General features: G+C 40.4%; 8 protein-coding genes across 8 annotated transcripts; 2 read left to right on the top strand and 6 right to left on the bottom strand.

Moving 5' to 3' along the window:
- Positions 1-4241: 4241 nt before the first annotated feature.
- BCR41DRAFT_398965 (hypothetical protein) lies at positions 4242-4613 on the bottom strand (the record flags this gene model as incomplete). The annotated part of the gene is made up of 1 exon (XM_022029013.1): positions 4242-4613. The coding sequence occupies one exon, from the start codon at positions 4611-4613 to the stop codon at positions 4242-4244; it is 372 nt and encodes a 123-aa protein (XP_021878724.1).
- A 390-nt stretch (positions 4614-5003) lies between these two features.
- On the bottom strand, positions 5004-6143 carry BCR41DRAFT_373007 (hypothetical protein; the record flags this gene model as incomplete). Its single annotated transcript, XM_022026735.1, has 2 exons — positions 5004-5153; positions 5556-6143. The coding sequence occupies 2 exons, from the start codon at positions 6141-6143 to the stop codon at positions 5004-5006; spliced, it is 738 nt and encodes a 245-aa protein (XP_021878723.1).
- A 1874-nt stretch (positions 6144-8017) lies between these two features.
- BCR41DRAFT_309648 (ubiquitin-like protein) lies at positions 8018-8464 on the bottom strand (the record flags this gene model as incomplete). The annotated part of the gene is made up of 3 exons (XM_022020962.1): positions 8018-8102; positions 8231-8313; positions 8435-8464. Coding segments are annotated over 3 exons (198 nt in total), but the record flags the coding sequence as incomplete, so codon positions are not given.
- Positions 8465-11962: 3498 nt separating this feature from the next.
- On the top strand, positions 11963-12954 carry BCR41DRAFT_358870 (Prefoldin). Its single transcript, XM_022025134.1, has 3 exons — positions 11963-12060; positions 12388-12554; positions 12729-12954. Exons 1-3 carry the CDS (start codon positions 12031-12033, stop codon positions 12904-12906), a joined length of 375 nt encoding a protein of 124 aa, XP_021878721.1. The 5' UTR covers positions 11963-12030; the 3' UTR covers positions 12907-12954.
- An 89-nt stretch (positions 12955-13043) lies between these two features.
- BCR41DRAFT_339554 (succinate dehydrogenase flavo protein subunit 1) lies at positions 13044-16155 on the bottom strand. The gene is made up of 6 exons (XM_022022163.1): positions 15922-16155; positions 15591-15600; positions 15370-15461; positions 15003-15170; positions 14658-14892; positions 13044-14529 (listed from the first exon to the last, which is right to left on the bottom strand). Exons 1-6 carry the CDS (start codon positions 15952-15954, stop codon positions 13130-13132), a joined length of 1938 nt encoding a protein of 645 aa, XP_021878720.1. The 5' UTR covers positions 15955-16155; the 3' UTR covers positions 13044-13129.
- A 254-nt stretch (positions 16156-16409) lies between these two features.
- Positions 16410-17204, bottom strand: BCR41DRAFT_309587 (mitochondrial glyco protein; the record flags this gene model as incomplete). Its single annotated transcript, XM_022020957.1, has 2 exons — positions 16410-16920; positions 17038-17204. Coding segments are annotated over 2 exons (678 nt in total), but the record flags the coding sequence as incomplete, so codon positions are not given.
- Positions 17205-17695: 491 nt separating this feature from the next.
- Positions 17696-20582, top strand: BCR41DRAFT_358867 (NEDD8-activating enzyme E1 regulatory subunit). Its single transcript, XM_022025133.1, has 9 exons — positions 17696-17778; positions 17913-18016; positions 18105-18503; positions 18602-18771; positions 18863-19060; positions 19187-19326; positions 19438-19634; positions 19943-20150; positions 20261-20582. The coding sequence occupies exons 1-9, from the start codon at positions 17741-17743 to the stop codon at positions 20418-20420; spliced, it is 1614 nt and encodes a 537-aa protein (XP_021878718.1). The 5' UTR covers positions 17696-17740; the 3' UTR covers positions 20421-20582.
- Positions 20583-20947: 365 nt separating this feature from the next.
- BCR41DRAFT_358865 (hypothetical protein) lies at positions 20948-22630 on the bottom strand. The gene has a single exon (XM_022025132.1). The coding sequence runs from the start codon at positions 22467-22469 to the stop codon at positions 20994-20996; it is 1476 nt and encodes a 491-aa protein (XP_021878717.1). The 5' UTR covers positions 22470-22630; the 3' UTR covers positions 20948-20993.
- Positions 22631-22856: the final 226 nt, after the last annotated feature.

Raw genomic sequence — 22856 nt, 5'->3', positions numbered from 1 at the left:
GTTCCTCTACATTGGTGTACAGGCACATTATAAATGGATGAACTAAACAAGGCGTCCAAGGAAAAGAAAACGATGCTTTAATTTTTTTTTTTTTTTTTCCACGCTCCCACGATTATCCCGAATCTGGAATCAATTGGAGAGCACTTTCATAAGAAAAAAGTTTACCTTTATGCTTCTCGAACGAGCATTTGTTGTGTATATTACTGTATTATGCAGAGATACAGATACAGATGGTTACAGAAAGTCTGCTTGAAAAACATAGAAGGTTGTATTATTGCATACATGCATGTGAGCAGTCGTTGAGGGTACAGCATTTGCATATGGAGAAATATCAAGTATAGGATGCGCTTTTTTTTTTTTTTTTTTTTTTTTTTGCCATTGAGGCGCGATGGGAAGCTGCATTATGCCACAAGGGTACATGAGCTTCTGCAATCAAGCATGAAAGAATAAAGACACAAGAGTGTTTTCTGGCGCAAAAACAAATCTCTGTCTCTCCCCCCTTTTGCTAGTGTTATTAGACGCGAAGGACTAATAAAAGATGATTTACACAAAATATACTCTTTAATTGCACATGTTAACGTCAGAACCAAAAAAAAAAAAAAAAAAAAAGAGCCATAAAAAATATAGTTTCAGTTTAAAGTTTAGGTTATTAAATAGAATCGAAGTTGCAACTTTATAAGACGAAATTACTCTTTTGGAACCCTTGGAACCCTTGGAACAAAGAAGAAAAACCTACGCTGAGAATTCGTCAAATGATGCACCATGGATAAGGATAGAGATAGAGATAGGGATTGCTGTATACATAAATATATATATAGATATACACTTTTATTTGATCATCAGCAAGCGAGATCATCCTCAATCCATCGCAATATTTGAATGTCATACATCTCTACTTCTTTACGAAACTTGATGGGTATATTGACATATTATATGGTATATACGAACTAGGGAAAAAAACAACTCATTCTTCATCAGATTCGAAATTGTACCCGTCAAATAGATTCAAAAATGAAAGAGGATTGTTATTCATCCATTATAGATTTATCCATTTATATTTTTATCTTTACGTTTCTGATATGGGTTAAGAGATCGGTAGATGAACTTTGTTCTTCTTTTCAGGGCCAGATATATATAAAAAAAAAAGGCCGAGGCCTCCTTCTACCGGTCAATTAGTGTCATCAGAAAAGATGGGTATACAAATATACATTTATATCAGCCGCCAAAAAAAAAAAAAAAAAAAAAAAAAAAAAAACGTGCTGTGGTCGGTTAAGAAAAAAGAAAAGAAAAAAAAAAATCAATTAGGGTGGAACCCAATGATTCCGAGCACCTATTAGAGCTCATGACAATCTTCCATTAATCCCGCCCCATATAACAATCTCCTCAATGTCTTATCCTGTCTTTGCAGTATATTTATTGTAAATGATGACTGAGAGTGAGAATTGGATGTAGTCCACATTGCTTAATTATGTGATATGCTGGGATGGCTTATTACTTATCGAATGGGGTTCATATATGGATTATATAAGCTAGGCAATAAAGAGAGGTGTCATTTTAATGACCTGAACGTCACGCCCAGGCTTGTATATATCTATACTTATTGCAACGTTATTCATGTATATATATTATATATATATATATACTATATACATGTCTTGTCGGTATGCATTTGAACATTAGACTATGGTCCAGATCATATACATGTAGTATGGTGAAGGAAAAAAAAAAGATGCGTTGGAGCTCTCAAGACAAGACCCAATACATGAGAGCAAGTAACGCTTTTGAAGCTCCGAATCCAAAAAACCGATCGTCCGTGCGCAACCCATCGTTTCCGATTTATTAAATAAAAAACATTGGTGGATTTTTTTTGATGAAGCGGTGCCGGAAGATAAGAAAGCGAGAAAGGAGAAAATGTCCACAGACCACTGCTCAAGAAAATATAAAATATAAAAAATATAGATATATATATATATGTATATACATATACATATATATTTAAAGAGAACAACATGGCATGATTATATTGTACACATGTAAGCTTAGAGTGGCTCCTTAACTATCTCCAATATCCGTCACCTGAGGCTATGTCTATCACTGTCTGTAATGCTCCAATGCACTGTCAGGCATTATTGAATTTGACAAGACACATGTATGCATTTATCTCGGTCTTGATAATCAATAGCAATAGCAGCTACTATGCATCCTGTCGGATATACAACAAGTTGTATTATGCAAATCCAAAGTAGGTTTCCCCAGATAGCGAAAGAGGCAAATTTAAACGACGTGGCTATTTTCAGGGATTCAGGTATGCTATGGCGGCTGATATCGCAGAATAAGCTCGTCTATAAGGCTGCCATCCGAATCCTGTATCCTTCGTCTCCTAGCTCAGAGCTTTCTGCATTGTATCCGGCGGTAATGGCCAAACAAGAGTGTGGCGACACTCAGGTCAGGTATGGACTTGAATGATTCGTACTAATAGCACGACCGACTAAAGAGTAAGGCGTTTGATAGTGATCAGTTCAGCATTAACCAAAAGCCTTTTCATGGCATTAAGAATGTCTACTTTGATCGATCGACTTGGTAATATCCGAACGATAATGAATGAGTTTAAGCAGCAAGAAAGATAGAATAAGGCATACCACAATTGGGCGCAAACAGACAGCTTCGTCCATTCTTTGTCTTTATTTCGCCTATGATCGAGCCCGATTGGATGTGCTAATAGACCTATTTACTTATTGCCTATCATAACTCTACATATCAGTCATGCATCAGCCTCGTTCGTAGTACAGCGCTGTGAATGGAGAAGAGAAAAAGGAGTATCACTTTCAACGGAGCTTCTGTTTTTCCAACATCGAGATGTGGTAGCCGTAAAGGATAATTGTGGTGTTGTATATGGCTACCTCAGCAAGCAGATCCGCCCAAGTTATCTTATGGATCCATAACTGGAGAAAGGACAAGGAAAAGGAGGGGAAGCCTAGTAGGTGGGTGGCTTAAAAACAATAACAAAACTGTTTTTGGTCTGAAGAAAAAAAGTTTTCCTGGTTATAAATTCCATTGCAATGTCTTTCTCTTTTTCTCCCTTTTCTCTTCTTCTTCTCCTCCTCCCCAATCATAAAAACACATATCCTCTCATTGATAATCTGCATCCACTTGTCCTGTAAGTTTGTTTGTCAAGAATTACACCACTATATCTTTTCCATTCCTTCCTCCTCCTCCCCCCCCCTCTTTTTTTTTCTTATATATTGCTTATATTTTTACAAAGGGACAAATGATGAGGAACCAAAAAATTATAACTTTCGTTCTTCCTACAGATACTGCTGTGCAGTACTGATGAGGAGAAATTTATCTTCTGATCCTATTATATAAAGCTACAATGAAGAGACAAAGGAATTGATTACACAATACCAAACGATCCAAACAAAGATCGATCTATCCTAACACATTCCTCTTGTCTTTTTTTTTTTTTTGGATCCTGAACAGGGGTTTTCTTGACTTTAGATAAATAAGACTGGTGAAGATTCGATAGTACGATCAAATAGTATGGATGGTCGTTTGCTTAGAACCGTTATGAAGAGTGTAACAAATAAAGAATTTCTAAACAAAAGTCAAAGCTGGCTGGCTGGATGAGGAGGGGCTGCATTGTAGATCTTTTGATCGTCAAAAAGTCGTACAAGAATGAATCCAGTGTCACAATTGATTTTTTTTACAGTCAATTTTGTGCACTTTACACTTGTATAATATTCATTTACCGGACTTAATTTTTTTTTTTTTTTTAAATGCAACAGACCTTTTTTTTTTTTTTTTTTTTTTTTGGTCTACAAGCTATTTAATTAATTCGTGGAAGGACAATGTTGTCGAACTTTTGATTACACTTGATACACACCGTTTCATCACGGACACAACAGCATACAATCGGGAAGCAAATCACTGACAAGAATGTTCCAGCATTGAACCCTAAAGCACTACAAGAGAGAAAAAGAAGTAACAGAAAGAAACATGTTGTTTTGGTTAGTTTTTCTTTTAATAAATATGGTATACAAATGGGCTGTGGTGGCGTTCGGCTCGGTCATGGATGAAAAACGTAAAAGCGATGAATAGTGTAAGAAAATTTGGATAGTCCAGAAAAAGACCCGAAACAGCGCATTTAAAATAACATCAGGAAAACAATTATATATAATAATAATAATAATAATAATAATAATAATAATAATAATAATAATAATAAACCCTCCACTACTGCATCAAACATACTGGTGTGTTCTCAGTTCATGGTATCCTCCTTTTGAACATGGAGGCAATGATGCTGCAATCTGTCGCTGTTGGATAATCGCTGGATGCAAAGGCAAGATGTCATTTGGACGTGGGACTGTTGGGTCTACAAACTCTGTAGGTGGTCCAGGTTGAACACCAGAGAAATGCCCTGGTCCAGCACTGGCACTTGTTGCGCCACCGTCGCCCATGGGTACTGGTGCGCCATAATAGGGTGCCCCCGTAAAATTCTGTCCTGTCTTCATATCTGGAGGTGGTGGGCCGTAATTACTGTTATAGCCTTGACCTTCCTGTGGAATGTTGGCATAGGGGCCTTGCTGCTTCTCTGGCGGATAATTGGACATGTTCTTTGAATGTAGCGATGTATTCAACTTTTTCTTTTCTTTTTTTTTTTTTTTGCAAGAAATAAGAAAATAAAATGAGTTTTGCAACGATGTATTTACAATTCTTTTTTGCTGTCAAATGAGAAAGAGATGAATGATGAAGTGTGGAGTGAAAAAGAACATGTAGTTCATTAGAGCTTGTATAATAACAGTTCACAGGGTGACTGTTGACTTGCTCTCGCCCAACTCGTGATCAGAGGATGCACTTTGAGATAAATTTGACGCGATGTTGACCTCATTCACTTTTTTTTTTTTTATTTCAAAAAATGAGGTAGAATAGATGTGTTTTGTATATACAGTTGCGAGGATAGAAGGGTAAAATGTGGCGCTTTGCCTTTCTTTTTTTTTTTTTTACTTGTCAGCATGGGTAGCTTTCTGGCTGGGATCTTCATCGCGAATAGCATGAATGGGAGCTTTGTCCTGCTTCAGCACGTTATGAGACTCAACCATACGGATTGCATCTGAGGCATGCTTGCTCAAGTTGGTCTGCTGCTTGTCAGCCTAAAAGAAGTCAAAGAAATAAGAATAGCCGAATAGAATTGGTTAGTCCTTTTCTTTTTTTGTGCTCTGACATCTTAGTTGTTGTCCTTTCTACCCTTCATGGAGAATGGAATAAAGAGGACTCTCCAATTATTTTTTTTTTCCTCTTTTTTTTTTTAAAGAGGTAAATACAATGTGATCAATAAGGCAAATGGTTGTTGAGCCTTATTAGAAAAAAGTGGTGTCCTTCATCTGCTGGTTGCTGTTTAACAACAGCCAGTAAAAAGTAAAAGGAATCATACAGCACTTCATTTTTAGATGAGAGTCTTTTCTGCAGACTGTGGTAGGAAAAAAAAGACAATCACATTGATATTCGCATGAAGGGCTCGTGAGAGGGAAGAAAGAGGATGGGGATCCCCATACCTTCAGCTCTTCGAGCAGGCTATAGAGCATTTCCTGATGATGAATGCTATCTTTTTTGACCTTCGAGTCCGAATATATCACATCTGCCTGAATTTGGTCCACAAAAGGGTCTTCAAACGAAGTCGCGTCTTCTGTCATTAGTCTGTCATTGTTGTTGATGGTCTTGCCGCCGCTTTGATTATGACTTATGGGATAATGGCTATTTGGCATCATGTTTGCTGCTGTCGCCTTCTCATGTGCATGTTTAGAGTTCACTGCAAGTCCCACATCCTTCCAGAGATCATCTTCCGCATGTTCAAATTGCTTTACCTCGTTCAAATAGTTTTGTGTGGTTTTGTCCATAGTGCCAGCAAGTTTCTGAGCAGATTGCTCTAACTTTTCAACCACCTTCTTGGCATTGTCAACCCAGGTGTTACCAGTCTTGGTGTCCTTGTGAGCGGTCATGGATGAGAACGCGCTGGGGTGAGCACCGTTGACGCTGGCAAGACTTGCAGGGCTAACATGGGAGTTGGCAAAGACCACGAGGGGAATACGGGTCATTGGGACGCGGGGAAGAGCTGAGGCAGCGGTGCGAATTGAGGATGCCATCTTGGAATTTAGAAGTGTGTTGCAAAAAAAAGTTCTGAGAGAGAGTAGGGGTGAGAGTGAGAGTGAGAAATAAAAATGAAGAGAGAAAGAATCGTCGAGAGTGTGAGTATTTATTAGATCACCTCAAGTTGAACAATCAGCAGACATTGACACCAATCGAACTGTTAAAACAAAATAAGGCTTTCCTTCAAAAGGAAACTATTAAAATCCACTTTAGTTATGCAACAACTGGTGTGGTTCACTAAAGAAAAACAAAGGGCTCATCCTCGTATTCACAGACAGACAACTATGACTAAGAAAGTAATACAATTGTAAAACATTCATCCACATGTACCCTGACTTTCTTTTTATTCTTATTTTTTTCGTCTTGTCCGTCTTCATCCATCAGTTCAGCACTAGCTGGTTTGTCTAAGATTCATAATGCTACGTCTCGAGACCCAAGATGATCCGATAGAAAAAAAATAAAAATTAAAATCATGGTATCCGGAGATTGATCGATATAACTCACATGAGCCGAGTAAGATCCTCAACCGGAATGTTGGGATGTCATCTTTTTATCCCTAGTGAGTGCAAGTATGTAAATTGCTGAGAAGAAACATTAGAGATCTTCTTTCATTTTACTACTCTCCTTGTACTGTATAAACTTTGTTCGTTGGAACAAAGAACTACTTATGACAGAATGACAAAATCTGTTACATGTACATGGCTAATTTTGAAATCGTAATAGGATCCAATAGTGAACGAGAGCGCGCAATCATCTCCATTTCGCTTCGCCCTTTCTAAGCATAGAACATGTACATGTACATATTTATGTACAGTACAAGATGGTGGATATTGGTAGAGACACAGAACATGACTGGTTCCCTTTAATCGTTTTTTAACATGCCATGGAATGGAGTCATGGCATGTTTTGTGTTCACTTTTTTTTTTCTGGGCTGGTTCGCGTTTCGTTCTTGCTCACAGAAATTGCATTGGTGACACCTTCACATGTCCCCACTTGACTCAGTTTGCACGTAATAGATCTTTCTTTTTTTAACGTTTTTTTTTTGCGGGGCCATTTCTAAATGAGGAAGAATGCGGAGAAGAAAGAGCACTTCAACGGGAGGATGTAAATGTTACATGCAGCAAAGAAAAAAGAAATCATATGATTATGCTTGTTTGTTTTGTGGAGTCAGATCTTCTGGTCCTTCTCATTCCAAGGATTTGAATGGATCACCAATAACCCTGTTCAGGGACCGTTCTGCCCCTCCCTTCGCACTACACACTCTACACACCACATGGCCATATGGTTAAAGTACAAAGCCATTGGGAATCATCCCCGACAGATCATCCTCATGTCTCCATGTGTATCCGTCTTTTTTTTTTTTTTTTTTTTTTTTTAGCCGATCGAATCATCATTCTCCCGATGGTGCTGGTGACGCTGGTGATGTCGAAAATAGAGATTTGCTCGGCAATGGTACATTATGGATGATTGTAAAAACAAGGATTGACATTCTATTTCTTTTCTTTCTTTCTTAAACTATACCTGAAGTAATCCTAATCCATACGATCGACAAAAGATTTACGTTCATAAATGTTCTTCACAAAAGCAAACAGATCAAACATGCCCTCGCGTTTTTTAAAAATTCTTGAGCTCCAAGCCCTTACGTGACTCTTTGTAAATGCTGTTCACACACTAATCATTAACAGCTATCAGCACTTTGGATATGCAAATCATACGCGTTTAATGAATCGTTTAGAGATCTTTTTATATCTTCTTTGGTAAAATGGGCTTTATTCCGTAACTGTGTTTATTTGCTTTATTTTTCTTTTTCTTTTTCTTTTTTGTTTTTTTTTCGCTTTTTTTTTTTTTTTTTTTTTCTCACTCAAAGTTTCTAGCAGCCTCCACGAAGAGCAAGGACCAAATGAAGGACTGAACCACCTTCAATATTATAGTCGGAAGCCAAGCGGTCATCACCCCTTTTTTTAATTGGAAAAACGAAAAGAAAAGATTGTTAGGTCAAGATCTAGGTCCACAATTGTAAAACACCTTTCATATTCCGAGTTTTTTTTTTTTTTTTTTATAAAAAAAATGTAAGGCAACTCACATCTGCTTTCCTCCGAAAATCAAACGCTGCTGTGCTGGAGGGATACCTTCCTTCTCCTCGACACGCTCCTTGATACGAGTGATCTAAACACCATACCATGTTCAGGAAGGGAAAATAATAATAAAGTAATGTAAGCTAGGGTATTCTTGATTCCTGAACGAAGCTGAGTGAAATTGTCGTATAAACTATTTTGAAAGAACATACCTTGTCATTGGGCTCAATGTCAATCTCGATCTAGATGTCGAAGTACAATGAAGAGATAGACAAAAATAAAAAAAGCATTGAACAAAATAACACAAGAAGGTCAGCACATGTGTGATGAAGCCGGAGTGGTCTTTTTTGTCTGCTCATTAACCAGTAGACCATGCTGGTGAACTGCGCCCTCTGACATTAAGGGGGAAGAGATGGAGACTCAGCCAAGTGAAATTTTCCTGATTGCCACTGTTCCCATGCCGAAAGCATGACGAATCCTGCTTAAACTTCAGCTGAGCGGGCATGATGTCTCCAAATAAAAATAAAAGAAAAAAAAAAAAGAGATGAAGCTCCCGATGGTCTATTCATTGGAAACTGGTTCCCGATTCCCCATACCTCTTTGCCAGTAAGTGTCTATTAATAAAAAAAAAAAAAAGAAAAGAAAAAAAAGTTAGATACCATATTTGCACTTTGATACGCAAGTTTTTAAGGTCTACTATGCAGAGTAAGCAGTCTAATAGCAAAGAAAAAGCCAGTATCTAAAGACTGAGCGTGTTTGATACCTTGACTTTAATGAGCATATTGACAGTGTGTAATGTGAATATAGATGATGTAGGTGATGTAAATGTAAAAAAGCGATGTAGACTCACGCGCAGCGCACAAAAAAAGACACCTCGCCCTCCCCCGTGACGTGTTTACGAAGAAAATTGAGCATGTACGCCACCAACACGAACACCAAAACGTTTATTCATTCTTGGCTCGCATATTACTAACTGCGACAACCTTCATCTAAGCGAAAGCGATATTGGTATCGGCGCTAGCGTCGGATCATCCAGTTAATCCATAGGCGCGCTGCGATGGGCACAGAGGTGCTGCAAAACTCTTTAGCTCCTCAATACAAAGTTTTTGATTCTCGTAAAGATTTTTTAACGAAGCCCTGTATAAGATGTCATTACGGAGGAGGATACCCTTTATAATTGATATGCGCACAGGGACGTGGAGACAGCTACAGAAAATGCTAAGATTGCCATCTCAAAAGGGTTTTGCCGACCGCACCTCACTATTGATCGGGCAGGACACCGAAGTCAAGTCCTTAAGGAAAGCTATAAAAGTAGACTAAGCAGTAAGTTAGAATGATTGATTAAATGGGTATTTAAAACAACAAGAGCAACAGTATGGATCTATGCCCTCAGCAATTCGACCGACTACTGAAGGCCCTATTTATCTAACTCGTAATGCTCTAGTAGCGGCTGCTAGATCCTGCGGAATTCAACTACGGCCTGATGGAGCGTAGGGGAACAGAGTCCCTCTAGTTTTAGACCTGCGTCCTCCCTCTTGGTCCATCTATACTCACTCCCTCACTGCCACTGTCAACAAAAAAACCCTTTTTTAATTTTTTGTACTAGCTTAGAGTATAATTGTGTGTAATTATATAAACACTAAGAGACATATTCGCAGCACACACGCACAATATATAAATGCCCATACTGCTCTTCCAAGGCGCAGACATTGGCCGTTCCCGCGCTTTAGATAGATATCATCATAATATGGAGTATGGAAGGTAGAATTAAGCATGCGGAAGAAAAGCTCTTTATCATTTATTTGTTATTGCAGGCATTATGATAGTCTTGTTGAGGTTGTGATCTAGTACCAGAACCTGTACTTACCCCAAGACCATAAGTACTTGCTCTTAGGGCGTTGTCGTATTTGTTCTGGGAGTCAATGCCACAGGAGCCGCCGCCCCAGTTACCTTTAACGTAGCTGCAGGTAGTCTGGGTCTTGGGATTGACGTTGTTATTCTTGTCGCTGCAGGTACACCATAAAGGAGTCGTGGCAGTGTCGGCGCTGTGGCTGCTGATGCCAAGCGCCAACAAGGCGACGAGGAAGAGGAGAACGGACTTGTTGCTGGCCGACATTTTCACTTATGGAATCTTAAGAAGGAAAGCTGCATGAGCAAGGTCAGAAAAAATAAGGTGATCAGGTAAAGGTCGTGAAAGATTTCTTTTATGGGCTAAAGAGTTAAAGACTTACTCTTAGATGTTATGAAGAGCGAATGAGTGAAGCTGTCCTTTTTATACTTTTGGGAAAGCGTAGATGGACACATCCTGGCTATCATCACTTAAGAAATAAGAGAAAGTCGGTATACATTCCTAATTATCCATTATACCCACTGTCTTTCTGGGACCAGAAACTAGTCATTCCAACCCTCGAAGAAGAGATGGGGACTGTAATATACTGTATATGTTCCCAAGCAAAGAAGCGGTGCATATTTATTTAAGACGGAACATAGACACCTGTACTCTTTTAATAATATAAAGTTAAAAAATGAGGAACTAGAACCTCCGCAGGGTTTCATTTTTACCTTGATAAAATGCAGCTGCAAGGATAATTGAGCTTTATTTACGAGAGGACCATTCATTCAGGCAAAAAAAAAAAAAAAAAAAAAAAAAAAACGCTTCTTAGGCCTGCAGTGACCCTTAGTTTTCACCTACTGGATCATTCCATACGTTTCAAAGTCAGAATCCGTATTAGAACGCGATCGATCATTTCTGCCTTTTTTTTTTTTTTTTTTTTTTTTTTTTTTCAATTCTTAGTTGTGTATGAATAGAGCTTCAGTTCCTGAACCATTCCAGGCGGAGCCGTTTTGAAGGTTGCTATACTGATTTTAAATATCAAAAAAGAGATGTATATGTATATAGTACATCCATCGCAAATACTTTGTCTGGATGAGGGATTGTAGGTAATAGAGCAACCTTGTTAGTGATCAGAGAAGAGATCAAGTGTTTGAAAGGATAAAGAGAAGGAACGCAGTATTTCCGTGTGACAGCTCCATAAGATATCATTTCTGTATTTGTGACACAACATGAATGCCAGCTTCGCCCGTTTCCATCCTCGCGAATCCTTTGGTAATTTCCTCATAACACAGCAAAAGAATGGTATGTAATCACATTCACATGTAATATGTATCACAGTACACCCATGTCCTAGATGTCTTTCTTGCATATACCATTGCTTCATTAAACATTTACTGTGGAGGATTTAGCTCTCGATATGCTATGACAAAGATCAACCATAATTTGAACGAAACAAATCCGATGAATGTTTGCTTACTGTTGGCAAGGGCCTTTTTTTTTAGTTCCAAGAGACCTTCCATTTTAGTGTGCCTCGCCTTAGGCGCGTAACAACTCTCTTAGGGCCTTGCCGGCATACTAACGCCAGATATCAATGACTAGCCTGCAGCCAATAATAGAACCACTGACCTTGCTGTAACTGTTTCCAGGCACAGCCTCTGGCAGGGGACAGTGTTGAGTTTTCTTTATATTATCGTAAGAACTCCAATTATTATAGGAAAAAATGAGGGAGACCTGAAAGAACCCGGTTTAGAATCGCTTCAGATGGAAGTTTCATTATCATTACTATTATTATTATTATCTTAAAACCTGTATTTAATCACTTGAGACATCCTATGACGGAAATAGGACAAATAACTTATTTGAGCCTTGTTAACTTAGGTTCGATCTGTGCGTGTAACTTAAATATAACCATTAATTCTTGAAATACAACCCACACATTTCACTTTTTTGCTTGAACACAATACGCACACGATCATGTCCATCAACGAACAAGCTCTCGGCAAGGTATAAAGGAAAAAGTCTCATCAACACTTTTATCAACAAGGGGAAGAAGAAAAAAAAAAAGAAGCTCGGCAAGGAAAAGAAGGCGTGGATATTCACAACGAACACTCAAGGACACGTTTATTTGAGATTCGCGTTTGGAATACGTTCTGTCATCATCCAAGGAAATAATTAATAATAATCAGCAACTATAGAGTCATCTCAACATCCTTTCGGAATCCAGATTACTATTTTTTTTTTTTTTTTTTTTTTAAAAAAAAGGGCCTCAATTAGATCTCACATTCCGGTGAAAACTGATTTTGGTGATTTCTTTTTTTTTTTTTTATAAAGCTCGTCCACGATCTTCAGTCAAAATTGCAGGAAGCCACTCGGATGGTGGCCTCTGTCCAGGCACAGATCCAGGCTAGGGAAAGAGAAAAGAAGCTTTCTGAGCTCACAAACAAGGAGCTTTCATCACTTCAAGCCGATACTGTCACTTACAAGTCAGTTGGTAAAATGTAACGTTGGCAGATTAAGGAAAAAAAAAAAAAAAAAAAAAAAAAAGAACAGGAATACGACACGAGTGAATCGTTCTTTATGCTTTACTGTTGCTGTTACATTTTCGTCCTTCCTTCTTTCTTTTGCATCTGACGAGCTTGTATTTTGTCTGTATGTATGTGTATGTGAAATAGGTTCGTTCAAGAACCATTGAATGATTTGACAAAGGAATTATCGGAACGTGCTAAAGATATGACTAAGGAACTCGAAGCATTGGACAAGAAGCGGATCTATTGGGAGCGAAACAAGACAGAAGCTCAAGGCAATCTGCAAGAATTGATCCGACAGATTCAACAAGCTCAAGGAGCATAAAATTTTCTCACTCTTTAGAGTAATAGAGTAAAAATCGAACGAAGGAAGAAAATAAAAAAAAAAATTAAAAAACTCCCCGTCTCCAATGAATGGCCGCTACTTCAATGACATTGTCTGGCCAATTTCCTTTTGTTATTGTTGGAAATCAATATTTATTGTAAAAAACGATTAGAAAAAAAAACGAAAATGCTCGAATCCATCATCTTTTCCGCCTATATAATGGTTAGTAGACACGCTTCTTGGGAGGAACAGCCTTGCACTCATTCTCATCCAAGGTGGTGCCAGTGACAGCACGGTAGCTCAATTTGACGTCGCCAGTCTTCTGGTTCTGCCATGAGAGGGTGTGCTTCATCCAGTTCTTATCATCACGCTCTTGGAAGTCCTCACGAGCATGGGCTCCGCGAGACTCCTTGCGAGCGCTAGCAGAGTGCATAGTCTGAGCAGCGCAAGTCAATAAGTTCTGAAGCTCCAAAGTCTCAACCAAGTCAGAGTTCCAGATCATGCTGCGGTCTGTAACACCAACGTCCTTGAATGATTTGAAGACCTTGTCAATCTTTTCAACACCCTCATCCAATGATGACTGAGTACGGAACACAGCGGCATCGTTCTGCATGACCTTCTGCATGTTCAAGCGAAGAGCTGCCGTTGGGATAGGGCCGGAAGAATAACGGAGTTTGTCCAGGTTGGCAATAGATTCGGCACCAGCATCAGAAGCCAAGGGACGGTGGGGAGTGTTGGGCTTCAAGGTGTCACGGATATGATGTGCGCAAGCACGGCCAAAGACGACAATGTCCAAAAGTGAGTTGGCTCCCAAGCGGTTGGCACCGTGAACAGAGACACAGGCAGCCTCGCCAGCAGCGTACAAACCAGGAACAACCTTGTCTTCACCATTCTCATCAACAGTCAAGACCTCTCCTGTATATTTGGTTGGAATACCGCCCATGTTGTAGTGGACAGTGGGCAAGACAGGAATAGGCTCCTTAGTAACATCAACTCCCGAGAAAATGGCGGCAGTTTCTGAGATTCCGGGGAGACGCTCATGGAGGACAGAGGCGGGCAAATGAGAAAGCTGGAGGTAAATGTGATCCTTTTCAGGACCAACACCACGACCCTCACGGATCTCCATAGTCATGGAACGGGAAACAACATCACGTGAAGCCAAATCCTTGGCAGTAGGGGCATAACGCTCCATGAAACGCTCTCCTTCAGAGTTGAGAAGATAACCTCCCTCACCACGAGAACCCTCGGTGATCAAGCATCCGGCACCATAGATACCAGTAGGGTGGAATTGAACAAATTCCAAGTCTTGGAGAGGAAGACCAGCACGAGCAACCATGGCGTTACCGTCACCAGTGCAGGTGTGAGCAGAGGTGCAGGAGAAGTAAGCACGGCCATAACCTCCAGTGGCGAGAACAGTCTTATGGGCACGGAAACGGTGAAGAGTGCCGTCCTCCATGTTCAAAGCAATAACGCCGCGGCACTCGCCGTTCTCCATGATAAGATCCATGGCGAAGTACTCGATGAAGTAGTTGGTATTGTGACGAAGAGACTGACCATACAAGGTGTGAAGAATAGAGTGACCAGTGCGATCAGCGACGGCAGCGCAGCGGTAAGCCTGACCACCTAAATTTGCAAAAAAAATAAATGAAATGAAATAAATAACACGCAAACTATTTTTCACTTTCTAATCTCCGCATGCGTTGAAAAATTTGTCCAGACCAGTTACGATATCAATGAATTGATGACTTTACCCTCGCCAAACTTCAAGCTCTGACCACCGAAAGCACGCTGGTAGATCTTGCCCTCCTTAGTTCTGGAGAAGGGGACACCATAATGCTCCAATTCAATGACACTATGGGGGGCTTCACGACACATGTAATGAATAGCATCCTGATCACCAAGCCAGTCAGAACCCTTGACAGTATCGTACATGTGCCATCTCCAGTCATCCTCACCCATGTTGCCAAGAGCGGCATTGACACCACCCTATTTACATTAACGGTTCAATTGAGAGAGATCCAACATCATTTAATTAAGGATACATTCCACATTGATTTATTAAACAAAGACGAGGCATGAAATGTCCAACTGTTTACCTGAGCAGCGACAGTATGAGAACGAGTAGGGAACAGCTTAGAGATACAGGCAGTGTTGAGACCAGCCTCAGCAAGACCGAAGGCAGCACGGAGACCAGCACCACCAGCACCAATAACAATAGCATCATAGGTATGATCAATAATGGGATACTTGGAGGTAATTGGATTCTGTTAAGTGATAATGATTAAGATGGTTATTAGCATGTGTGTGCATGAATAATACATGGGAGCACAGAGGCGTGATTTTAGTATTTTTTTTTTTTTTTGCGGGGAACACCCAAACAAGGAAGGAGCGAGGCGAGGTAGAAAAAAATTAGAAACAAGGTCTAGGATCACAAGAATCAACTCAATGGAGAAGTGCACATACCGATGATTCCTTAGCATTCAAAGGCTTGGAGGCAAAAACCTGCATAGCAGGGCGAGAAGTGTGCAAGGCACGGCTAGCAGCATTCTTAGCAGCTATAGGTGCAATAAGTAGCAAGAAAGTGGTTAGTCACTTCGGAGAAAATAATTCATGTTCTCCTCTTCGGACGAAAAAATAGAAAATCAGAACAATTGCTCTGGAGCAAGATCTGGTCAGTGACATACCGGTGCGACGCTATTAGAGGTACAATTGTCATTAATTGAAAAGAAAGAGTAATGGAAGCATTCGATTAGCAACAGAGCGACAACAATAAAAAAAAAAAAAAGAATATGTTGTCTTTCCGAGAATTAGCCGGAGCAACGTGTGTTTTATCAAGCAGGAACACATTGAGCAAATAAACACGCGACTAGGCTCGTCTCGGAAAAAACCAGGACAAATAGCCATAAATAATTCGACCAGCTTAAAGGCGAATTGTTTTGACTATAGAAATGAACTCTACGAAAAGCGTGTTGCATGCGTCGGTGTCTGCATGCGAAAGGGGGGCATGTTACGCACCAAGATGTTAGAGCAGGACTGGATTCGGAGCATGGCGGAAAAATAGACGAGTGAACAAGAAATCTAAGTATGTATCCTTTATATCCTCTTGATAGAAGTGAGGAGTGGAGTGGAGTGTGGAATGGAGGGAAGGAGATGGAGAGGAGTGGAGAAAAAGATCGAAATGGGCAATCCGAGAGGGGGTAAAAAGAGTGTGTGAGCGTAAAAAGCGTCCGAGGACAGGGGATGTGGACAGTTCCGCGCTTTTGCTCGTGTAAACACTTTCTGCCGAACACAAGAAAAATTCGGAATGACATGCGATGAAACAGCCTTCTGTCCCGTCGCTGGCTTGTGTCACGTGCACATCCTTTCTCCTCACGCTTTGAAAGTCAGTTTTAGTCAGTTTATTACAGGGCTGAGAAGGACTATGTACGATGAAGGGCTAACAAAAGGCCGTAAAAAGAATTGAAAGAGGAGATAGCGGCATCGGTAGTAAAAACAAGGTTTATTTACTTGGCAGAAACAAAGCCCTTCAACTCCTTGAGCCAGTTGGTGTACTCAACCTGATCTTTGTGGAAGACATAATTTGGTACAAAGTTGGCAAGGTCTCCATCAATCTGACGCTCCTCCAAATACTTCTCGAACGTGATCTGGAGCTGTTCATCCAACTCACTAAAAGGAGGGCCGCTATACAATCCGCGCTTCTCCCAATCTGCCTCGGCAGTCGAGGTATTGGCCAATACAGAGTCTTTGATGTTGGAAATGGATTCGACAATGAAGGTGCCATCCTGAGCAATGGCATCCACAGAGATGCTTCCAGCATTAGGCTTGGAGATTGTAATCAAGCAGCGGACAGGGAAGGTCAATGATTCGAGGTCATCTTCACCCTCCTCTGTATCATCGCCAGAAGCAGAAAGACTCTGCTGCTGTTGACCCTCGTCTTCGAGATCCCCTTCCAAGTCCAGTTCCTCTTCCTCATCTGCATTGTTGATATCTGAGACCGAGAAAACAACCTTGATACTATAAAACAATAATATAAATTGAAAGGGGAAGAAAGAGGACAGAAACATGATTACTGATGAATACGTGTTCTTCATCCTTCGGAAATAATCCTATATCCCGATTCTAATCACGTACTCTTCGTTGCCGAACTTGCGAGTCAAGATGACCTCGTCAGAGCCGGGCTTATCAGTGATTTGAAAGGGACTTGTTTTCAAGTAGTTGGTGATATACTCAGGAACCTCATCACCTTGCTCCTCTTCGTGCTTGATCTCATTCTCGAGGACACTCGTAAACTCCTTATCAACTTAATGGAAATGAACAAATAAATACAGGATTAGATTTTATGAGGTTAAAACGATAGAAAATGTTTCTATGCACATTCGCATTCCTCTTCTCCAGCATCAAGCTAGAGTTCAATTAAGCCACATACCCTTGTTCCAGGCAAAAGGAGTGTTACTGAAAGAACGCAAAGCCGAGACAGATCCAGCGCGGGTCAACAATGCAGATGAAACAGCAGGCTTGGGAATGACAACAGCACGCATCGCCAAAGTAGGCATGGTACGGGCAACAGCAGTGCGGAGAGCAAACATGATCCAAATTTCGATTGTGGGTGAAGGGAGTAAGGAAGAAAAACAATAACAAGGATCAAAGCGAATGAAAGGACAAGATCGGCTTTTTCACTGTCCTTGCTTGGAAATATGAAATACTGCCTTTTAGGGCAAGGGACAGTCACAAGTCCGCCACGAGAAGCTGCGGCGGCGCGTCCATTCGTCTTCATTTCTCTTTTCTTTTTCTTTTCTTTTCCATCAACCATCTACGTTAAACATATCTTGATACTATGGATGCAAAGACACAGAAATACGACCGCCAACTCAGGTAGAGCCGTATACACATAGCACTGGTTACTGCGTGTTTCAACCGGATGCTGACTGCGGACGCATTATGACATTGCTACTTCATATAAACCGTTTAATAATACCCATCGCATCAATTTCAATACCCCTTAATAGACTTTGGGGTAATAGCGGTCAAGATGCTCTCGAGTCTGCACATATACTTCTAGTCAATGCCACCGCTGTTGGCTGTGAAATCCTCAAGAACTTGGTTCTTCCAGGTGTGAATGGCGGATCTGTTATTGTAATCTCTTCCAGACTATAGGCCACTGTTTTAAATCTTTAGCTAACGCTCCAATTACCAAATAGGGATCGGCCAGTTCACGGTAATTGATCAGGGGACTGTCACGCAAAACGACATAGGTTCCAACTTCTTTCTCGACTTTGAAAGCCTAGGCAAGCCAAGGGCGGAGCGCGCATGTGAACTTCTCGGTGAGTTGAATGAGGATGTTAAGGGCCATTGGATTGCCAAGGACATCCTTTCAATCTTGAAGGAGGATCCAGCTTTCCTCGCTCAGTTCTCTACGGTCATCGCAACCAATATCACACGCGAGACTGCTGAAAAGATTGCAGCGCTTTGCTGGGTCAATGGGCAACAAGGCGTCGATATTAACACTATTCCTGCTGGAAAGAAGAAGACCGCGTTTGTTTGGGTCAAGACGGTTGGATTCATCGGAGCAGCCAGGATTGCAGTACCGGAACACACTAGTGAGTTTTATTATTATTACTCTCGACTTTCTCGATAGGATTGAGTATCATGAAAACATTCAGTGGAGATTTACCGGACGTTTTAATTCTACTCCTAGTTGTGGAGACCCATCCCGACAACGTTGCCGATCTCCGTATCGATACTCCTTTCCCTGAACTCATTGCCTTTACAAAGTCATTCGATTTTAATACCCAGGATGGACTGGAGTTTGGCCATATTCCATATGTTGCTATTCTTCTTAAGTATATGGAAGAATGGAAGCAGGAGGTGTGTTATTATTAGCGGAAGTCTTCAATTTGCATTCCTATTACTCCAGCGTGTAGATCTGACAACATACTTCTACTCATCGTTCCTACAGCATGGAGGCAAAATCCCTTCCACATACGCGGAGAAAAATCAACTCAAAGCGGCTATTAGATCTGGAATGAGATCAGCAGATGATGAAAATTTCGAAGAAGCTATCAACTCGGTACTTAGATCATGCCAACCCACTGTAGTTCCGAGCAGTATCAAGGAGATTTTCAATGATCCAAAGTGCGTGAACTTGACTTCAGAGGTAGAATCACCAATATGAACCCTTGAAAAAAAGGCTTTACTATGTAATTTAAATATGCCATGGGACGTTCGCTAAATCCCATAAATCCTTTAATCTCTCGTGGTTCCTCATTGCCCTGGTATTTAGAGCTCTAGCTTTTGGATACTTGCGCGCGCTTTAAAGGATTTTGTGGACGACTATGCTAAGAGTGCTGGCTTACTGCCCTTATCTGGCACCATCCCAGATATGAAGGCACAGACTGATAGTTATGTGACGCTGCAGAGCATGTAGGTGACATATTTCACGTTTTGGATGATGTTTGATTCACTGAAGTATAACGACAGCAAAAACAATATCCATGGTGCTGACTGTAACGTCTCTTGCTTGCTAATGATTAGCTATAAAGCCAAAGCAAAACAGGATATTCAGGAGGTATCAAAGATTGTGGACTCACTGTTGGAGTCGATTGGTTTAGCACCAGGCTCAATCCCACTCCAAGAAATCGAAACTTTTTGCAAATTCTCTGCGTTCCTGAAAGTCATTCGTTATCGCAGTCTGGAGCAGGAATACAATCAACCTAAAATAAAGCAGATTGGTGAGCATATCGCAAAATGTTGATATCTGTTTAAAAAAAATCAAGTTAATTCAGAAGCGTTCAAATTGTCTAACATTCCTTTCTTTTTTACCCTTCTTTATTTTTATTTTTTATTTTTTATTTTTTATTTTTTATTTTTTATTTTTTATTTTTTATTTTTTATTTTTTATTTTTTATTTTTTATTTTTTATTTTTTATTTTTTATTTTTTATTTTTTATTTTTTATTTTTTATTTTTTATTTTTTATTTTTTATTTTTTATTTTTTATTTTTTATTTTTTATTTTTTATTTTTTTTGAAAATATATAGCTTCATGGTTGTCTGATCCTGACTCTATTTTCCCTCAATACGTCCTCTTACGTGCTTCAGACTCCTTCTATGATGATCATGGACACCATCCTGGTGAAGGAGAAAATTGGGAAGATGATGTGGACCAACTTCAGGGCAATGTCAATATCTTGTTGCAGTCCTGGGGTCTTGAGAACGACACTATCTCTAAGGATTTGACACATGAAATGTAAGGAGGATCAACATCTCATCAAATGCATTTTACAAAGACCACAGGTGCTAGTTCAGTCTATTCACGATATTTGATTTTAACGAATTCGTTCTCTTGATTGTCGTTAGCTGCCGCTACGGTAATGGCACGATTCACAATATTGCTTCGTTCATAGGTGGAGTCGTGAGTCAGGAGGTCATCAAGCTGATCACGCATCAATATATCCCTATGGACAACACATTCATCTTTGATGGAGCACGTTCCGTCTCTGCTGTCTTTGCGGTCTAAATCATCTTCTCTTTTCACTGCGACTCTTTGAACATCCATAATTAGGGATGATCGTTAACATAAAAAAAAAAGTTGCTGGAGACAGACGAACAGACAATTAAAAAACGTAACATTGAGCCCCCTTCAAAAGCCATAAAAATAAAAAGCACGAGAATATATGAGATCATCTAGATCTTCTTTCAAAGAAAGATTTTTAATATTATTATTATAAGATGCAGTAAGTAGGGATATGAAAAAAAAAAAAAAAAAAAAAAAAAAAAAACTACTCTATCAGCCCATGTTTTATTGTTCACCAACAGCATCTTAGCAGGAGTCGTTAATCTTTGTCATTCCAGCTGGATCGCAGGGATCTTCTTCTCGGATCAATACCAACAGTCTCGCCATCATTGCTTATAGACATCCACCGGATCTTTATTTACAAAGCAGACTATATACTATGAATCTGCTGGTATGTGTCTGAGCACAGATAGCTTTTTCAAAAAAAAAAAAAATAATAATAATAATAAAATAAAAAAATAAAAAAAAAATCCCTTACTTGTTCACTCGGCTATGCAAGAGTGTGCTCAAAGTCCCCTAGCATAAGACGAGGATGACAACGGCTATGATGCAAAAGACTGTGATCAATCCAGACCCGATCTTTCTCTTTCGGCTTTCTTTCAATGGCTGGATTCTAGGCTGTCCTAAGAACGACGAACACGAATGGGGAAAAGTGATTGAAAAACATCTCTTGGTCGTAGCAGTAGAGATGGCTGCAGTTCTGGTGTGAGCAGCGTAGGCTTCTTTAGTAGATTTGGCTCTCGCTTCCACAGTTGCAGTTGCAGTTGTCGCTGCAGTTCTTGCTTCTAACTTTTCAGAGCATAAAGATGAAAGTGCTCGAGAAGCAGATTCCTGATTCTTGTCTTGGTGCTGCGTTTGGCCTTGGATATCTTGCAGTGGAGAGGTTATAGCAGTGGTATTAGTGTTATCGATATTGATATTATAAGAGATACCAACGGACGGCGTTGATAGACATGGAGTAATATCAGGTGAAGAGGATATGGATGCAAGAGATGAAGGTGCAGAGGATGACGATAGCATATGTGTGACAGTAGAAGCCTTGCCTGCCGAAGAGACATAGGCAGAGGTAGAGGTCGAGGAAGATGAAGGTGAAGAAATAATGCCAGAGCGCTCATCAGTATTACGAGCTGACCAAGGGAATGACTTGCGAATAGACAAGGCCCAGTTAGGAAGCCGACTTTTGACGGGAGTTTCCTCTTGATGATGCTGCTGCTGGCACATACTGGTTGTTACTATAGATGATTTTCCTCTTTGTCCCTCTGCTCTTCCTTCTGTTTGTATTTCTGCAGCTGTCAAGATGGCAGAGCGATTCACTATCCTTGGCTGTCGGCTCCTTTTGTCGCCATTGTCATCATTACTACGATGGTTGTCGTTATCTTTGCCATTACTGCTGTCTCTATAGGTTGTTGAACGGCGACAGCTATAACCTTGGTCGCCCTGATAGTCTTGATGGCCATGACAATGCTGAAGACCCTTTTTTTGTTGCTTTTTTTGATGCAATTGATGTTGGTGATAATGGGAAGAAGACTCATTTGTGGACGATATTTTGTGTTTCTTTTCATGGCGTGCTGCACGCTGTAAAGAAATGATGGAGGATGGAGATAAAGACGGTGTCAACGAGGTCAGGGACTGCCCTGAGTTCCTTGACGAAGACGAAGGAGATGGTGGTAAGGGTGAGGACGAGGCCATGGACGATCGTGGTGGAGAAGAGGCAAGAGTCGATGAAGGAAGGCAATGCGAGGGATATATAGTGGGCATGGATACCGTATGGACATTGGTACATGCGACTGGCGGCTGTGATATTGGTTGGACATCATTGCGGGAGGCCAAGAGGATACTGGCAGGATCAATATCAGGACAGAATTCATGAGAATGGTGATGGATGCTGCTACCGTTGCATTTCATGGAGGATTGGGTGTGAGCAGGAGGGGTAGGAAAGGGGGCCTGTGGTAAACTGTCAGTGAATGCAGGAGTAGAATAAGAGACGACCATTGCTGAAGTGCTGAGGTCAAGAGGCCTGATAGAAGAATAGAAACAATGCGGTAAGAATGAGTTGTAGATGAGGATAGAAAGGGATACGTATATAGAGATGGGGAGAGAAGTAGAGAGAGGAAGCTGGAGAGAAGGAAAAAAAAGATATTTGTGAAGGAGAGAATATGTAATGAAAAGTGGAATGAACTTTGAATTTTCCTCTAATACTCTAATGCAGAAATAAAAATAATTGAGCGCCCTCTTAAGGTTAACTCTTTTTTTGGACGGATTAGTCCATTTCAAGGCATACTTGACCATGTGGACAATTTATGTCTCCTATTGAACAGCTCATGTCTGTACTTCATAGCATGGAACAATAGCGTCCATTGCAAGGCCTAGGCCTTGGGG

Source organism: Lobosporangium transversale (assembly GCF_002105155.1).
Source record: "Lobosporangium transversale strain NRRL 3116 chromosome Unknown BCR41scaffold_35, whole genome shotgun sequence".
Lineage (NCBI taxonomy): Eukaryota > Fungi > Mortierellomycota > Mortierellomycetes > Mortierellales > Mortierellaceae > Lobosporangium > Lobosporangium transversale.
This window is presented reverse-complemented; position numbering and strand designations above follow the sequence as displayed.

Bases quoted from the DNA above. Each gene is read 5' to 3' on its own strand.
- BCR41DRAFT_358867 (XM_022025133.1), top strand. From the start codon at position 17,741: ATGGATGCAAAGACACAGAAATACGACCGCCAACTCAG. The intron at 18,772-18,862 runs GTGTGTTATTAT...TCGTTCCTACAG, and splicing joins TGGAAGAATGGAAGCAGGAG to CATGGAGGCAAAATCCCTTC. The intron at 19,327-19,437 runs GTAGGTGACATA...GCTAATGATTAG, and splicing joins TATGTGACGCTGCAGAGCAT to CTATAAAGCCAAAGCAAAAC.
- BCR41DRAFT_339554 (XM_022022163.1), bottom strand. From the start codon at position 15,954: ATGCTCCGAATCCAGTCCTGCTCTAACATCTTG. The intron at 15,171-15,369 runs GTATGTGCACTT...ATCACTTAACAG, and splicing joins TGAATGCTAAGGAATCATCG to AATCCAATTACCTCCAAGTA. The intron at 14,893-15,002 runs GTAAACAGTTGG...TAATGTAAATAG, and splicing joins CTCATACTGTCGCTGCTCAG to GGTGGTGTCAATGCCGCTCT.
- BCR41DRAFT_358870 (XM_022025134.1), top strand. From the start codon at position 12,031: ATGTCCATCAACGAACAAGCTCTCGGCAAG. The intron at 12,061-12,387 runs GTATAAAGGAAA...TTTTTTATAAAG, and splicing joins ACGAACAAGCTCTCGGCAAG to CTCGTCCACGATCTTCAGTC. The intron at 12,555-12,728 runs GTAACGTTGGCA...TATGTGAAATAG, and splicing joins TACAAGTCAGTTGGTAAAAT to GTTCGTTCAAGAACCATTGA.
- BCR41DRAFT_358865 (XM_022025132.1), bottom strand. From the start codon at position 22,469: ATGGTCGTCTCTTATTCTACTCCTGCATTCACTGACAGTTTACCACAG.